At 35.7% G+C, this 4,158-nt stretch overlaps 1 protein-coding gene across 1 annotated transcript; it reads left to right on the top strand.

Moving 5' to 3' along the window:
* The first annotated feature begins 2,015 nt into the window (after positions 1-2,015).
* Positions 2,016-3,316, top strand: LOC108304756 (lipoyl synthase, mitochondrial-like). The gene has a single exon (XM_037738722.1). It carries the CDS (start codon positions 2,086-2,088, stop codon positions 3,202-3,204), a length of 1,119 nt encoding a protein of 372 aa, XP_037594650.1. The 5' UTR covers positions 2,016-2,085; the 3' UTR covers positions 3,205-3,316.
* The last annotated feature ends 842 nt before the right edge of the window (positions 3,317-4,158 follow it).

Below are 4,158 nucleotides of genomic sequence, written 5' to 3'. Positions count from 1 at the left end.
AAAAAAAAAAAAAAAAAAAAAAAAAAGAATAAAATAATAACTCAATGGTGAGGGCAAATATAGTAATCTTATACACCGAATGGTGTTGTACAAAATTACATCAGGTAAAAATCTTAGAATTCAAGGAGCCATTGGCAAAAACAAATTATAGTGTCAGACTTTTATATACTGTAGAGTAGAACAAAACAAATAGGCAAAATATAAATAAGGACACAGAATTATATAAATAATACGATTAATATAGTTTAATGAATGGCTCTTGGGTTTGGTTTTAAGCAAATAGGTAATCCATTTTTTTTTCTCAAGCAGCCAAGAAATACTTGGCTAAAAATGAATTATCTACCTTACAAGAACAAAACCATGCCTTAAAAACAATGCAGAAATTATGTTGGCCATACTCTGACCACACACACACAAAAACTTAGAAAATAAAAATACAGCCTGGCCAGGCGCAGTGGCTCATGCCTATAATCCCAGCATTTTGGGAGGCAAAGGAGGTGGGATTGCTTGAGCCCAGGAGTTCAAGATCAACCTCACAACATAGTGAAACCTCCATCTCTACAAAAAAAAAAAAAAAAAAAATTCTTTTTTAAATTAGCTGGGTGTGGTGGCTTGAGCCTATAGTGCCAGCTACCCAGAGGCAGGCGTTAAGGCAGGAGGATGGCTTGAACCCAGGAAGTCGAGGCTGCAGTGGGCTGTGATCATGCCACTGCACTCTGGCCTGGGCAACAAAGTGACACCCTATTTATATAAACCCTGTCTCAAAATAATAATAATAACAATGACTATTTAAAAATAAAGTGAGAACTACAAAGCCAAATACATGAGATGGAATCAAGAATAGCAACAACTTTTTGGATTGGTTGTTTAAAAAAAATAATAAGTTGACAGGATACAGCCAAAATCTATTCTCGGAGATAAATACATTGCCCTAACTGCTTTAATTTTCTTTAAGGAAACTAAATAAATGAATTAAGCACTTAACTTGAGCATTTAGGAAAAAAAATAAACTCAAGGAAAATGAGGGAAAAAGTATAAAGATAAAAGGAGAAATAAAGGAATTAGAAAAGAGAAAATATCAGACTCAACAAATTTAATAGGTGATTCCTTCAGACAAGAAACAATAAACAGAGCAATACATATATTTCTAACAACTATGATCAAGAAGACTCAGAGAGTCATAACTAGAAATAAGAAAGAAGACATTAAGCTTAGTTAGAGAGAGGGGAAAAATAGCAAGAAACTGCATTGTGTGTCAATCTGTTTAAAAACCTTAACGTAGTTGTTGATTTGGGGGCAAAAACCTAATTTACCACAATCTATACAACGTTTGACACAAGAAGAAATAAAAGTATTGACTAGACTAATAACCATAAAAGAAACTCAGAATATTATCAAATATTACTCTTAAAATAGGCTCTAGCTTATTTCAAATTTTCAAGCAACAGATAATCCCCGTACCCTATAAACTACTTCAGAACGTAATATTAATGAATTTCTATTAAACTAACTTATCCAAATATCAAAACTCAGCACAAAAGAAACAAACTTGCTCAAATATAATCATGAATACATATGTAAACATCTTAATTAAAATATTACCAGGTAGAATTTGGTACATTATAATTATAAATCATCATGACAAATCAGATTTACTACAGAAATTTAAGATAGTTTCAGTGTTAGGAAATCAATTAATATTGTGTATCACATCATTAAAGCAAAACTAAAAAGTCATCCAATTGTATCAACAGTTTTTCAGAGTTATCTAACTAATGGAATAGGAAAGTACTTTTTACAAAGAGTAAATTGCTCGCTCACACCAATGGCCACTTTGTATTTAATGGTAAAATAATAAGAACTTTCTTGTTGAAATCAGACATTTACTAATATTCAGAAATCTCAGAAAATGCCCTAACACGTTTAACAGGAACAAGGATAAATGAGCCATTTCCAAGAAATCAGTAATACAAAAGGAAAGCTTAGTTAAGAAGTTATGTTGAGACTGTCAATTAACAATTTGGGGTCCTTTCCCTGCAGTTAGCTATCCCTCAACCCTTCCACTGCGCTAGTCCTATAAAGGAAATGTCTCTACCCTGCAGGGATGCCACCCACACCCTGGGGCTCTGGGTGTTTGGGAGATATTTATGCAGCCTAGTCAGATTGTTAAGTTCCTTGCCAGATGAAAAAACGGAACTTTTACAAAATGGACCAGACCTTCAAGATTTTGTACCTGGTGATCTTGCAGACAAGAGCACCTGGGATGAATATAAAGGAAACCTAAAACGCCAGAAAGGAGAAAGGTTAAGACTACCTCCATGGCTAAAGACAGAGATTCCCATGGGGAAAAATTACAATAAACTGAAAAATACTTTGCAGAATTTAAATCTCCATACAGTATGTGAGGAAGCTCAATGTCCCAATATTGGAGAGTGTTGGGGAGGTGGAAAATATGCCACTGCCACAGCCACGATCATGTTGATGGGTGACACATGTACAAGAGGTTGCAGATTTTGTTCTGTTAAGACTGCAAGAAATCCTCCTCCACTGGATGCCAGTGAGCCCTACAATACTGCAAAGGCAATTGCAGAGTGGGGTCTGGATTATGTTGTCCTGACATCTGTGGATCGAGATGATATGCCCGATGGGGGAGCTGAACACTTTGCAAAAACTGTATCATATTTAAAAGAAAGGAATCCAGAAATCCTTGTGGAATGCCTTACCCCTGATTTTCGAGGCAATCTCAAAGCAATAGAAAAAGTTGCTCTGTCAGGATTAGATGTGTATGCACATAATGTAGAAACAGTCCCAGAATTACAGAGTAAAGTTCGTGATCCTCGGGCCAATTTTGATCAGTCCCTGCGTGTACTGAAACATGCCAAGAAGGTTCAGCCTGATGTTATTTCTAAAACTTCTATAACGTTGGGTTTAGGCAAGAATGATGAGCAAGTATATGCAACAATGAAAGCACTTCGTGAGGCAGATGTAGACTGCTTGATTTTAGGACAATATATGCAGCCAACAAGGCGTCACCTTAAGGTTGAAGAATATGTTACTCCTGAAAAATTCAAATACTGGGAAAAAGTAGGAAATGAACTTGGATTTCATTATACTGCAAGTGGCCCTTTGGTGCGTTCCTCATATAAAGCAGGTGAATTTTTCCTGAAAAATCTAGTGACTAAAAGAAAAACAAAAGCCCCCTAAAACTTCAACAAGACCTTCAAGATCACAGAAATTTTTAAAATTTGATTCCAGTTAATAACAGAGGTGGCATCAGAATGCCTGGACTGTAGTAGATGTACCCCACTCTTTGCTTTAAAAAAAAAAAGTCAATAGCCAAGCACGGTGGCTCACGCCTGTAATCTCAGCACTTCAGGAGGCCGAGGCAGATTACCTGTGGTCAGGAGACCAGCCTGGCCAACATGGTGAAACCCCATCTTCAACTTAGCTGAGCATGGTGGTGGGTGCCTGTAATCCCAGCTACTTGGGAGGCTGAGGCAGGAGAATCGCTTGAACCTGGGAGATAGAGGTTGTAGTGAGCCAAGATTGCTCCATTGCCCTCCAACCTGGGTGACAAGAACAAGACTCTGTCTCAAAAAAATAAATAAATAGGAAAAAAAAGTCAATCAACTGTGCAGATTTAATTATAGTAATTAAAAAAAAAACTATTTGGGAGTAAAAACCAACTTAGAGTCTCATGCTACACAGCATCTCAAAATAAATTTCAAATTCATTAAGGAATTAAATTTCAAAACAATCAAACCATAGAAAAACTCGATGAAAATTTAATAAACAACTTATAAAATCACTAAAGGGAAAAGCTCTTTGTCAACTTAGCAAAACTGAAAAGCAAAGAAACAGAAAATAAACAGGACTGGTCTGGAGGCAGAGAAATTAAAAAAAAAATTCTTTTTGCTAAAAAATCTTAGCATCAAATAATATACTCGAAGAAACAAAACACAACCAATGTTAGACAAATGATGTTCTTTCTCTATGAAGAGTATATATAAATGAATAATATCAAGACCAACAACAAACAGATCAACGAGCAATGACATAGGCAGTTCCCAGAAGAGGATTTATAAAGAGATAACATCTTTGCTTATCAAATTTAACAAAGAATTTGTGAAGGGTTCTGTGAAACCAGTCACCGATATG

The sequence above is a fragment of the Cebus imitator genome, unplaced genomic scaffold (assembly GCF_001604975.1).
Source record: "Cebus imitator isolate Cc_AM_T3 unplaced genomic scaffold, Cebus_imitator-1.0 Scaffold57, whole genome shotgun sequence".
Taxonomy (NCBI): domain Eukaryota; kingdom Metazoa; phylum Chordata; class Mammalia; order Primates; family Cebidae; genus Cebus; species Cebus imitator.
This window is presented reverse-complemented; position numbering and strand designations above follow the sequence as displayed.

Bases quoted from the DNA above. Each gene is read 5' to 3' on its own strand.
- LOC108304756 (XM_037738722.1), top strand. From the start codon at position 2,086: ATGTCTCTACCCTGCAGGGATGCCACCCACACCCTGGGGCTCTGGGTG.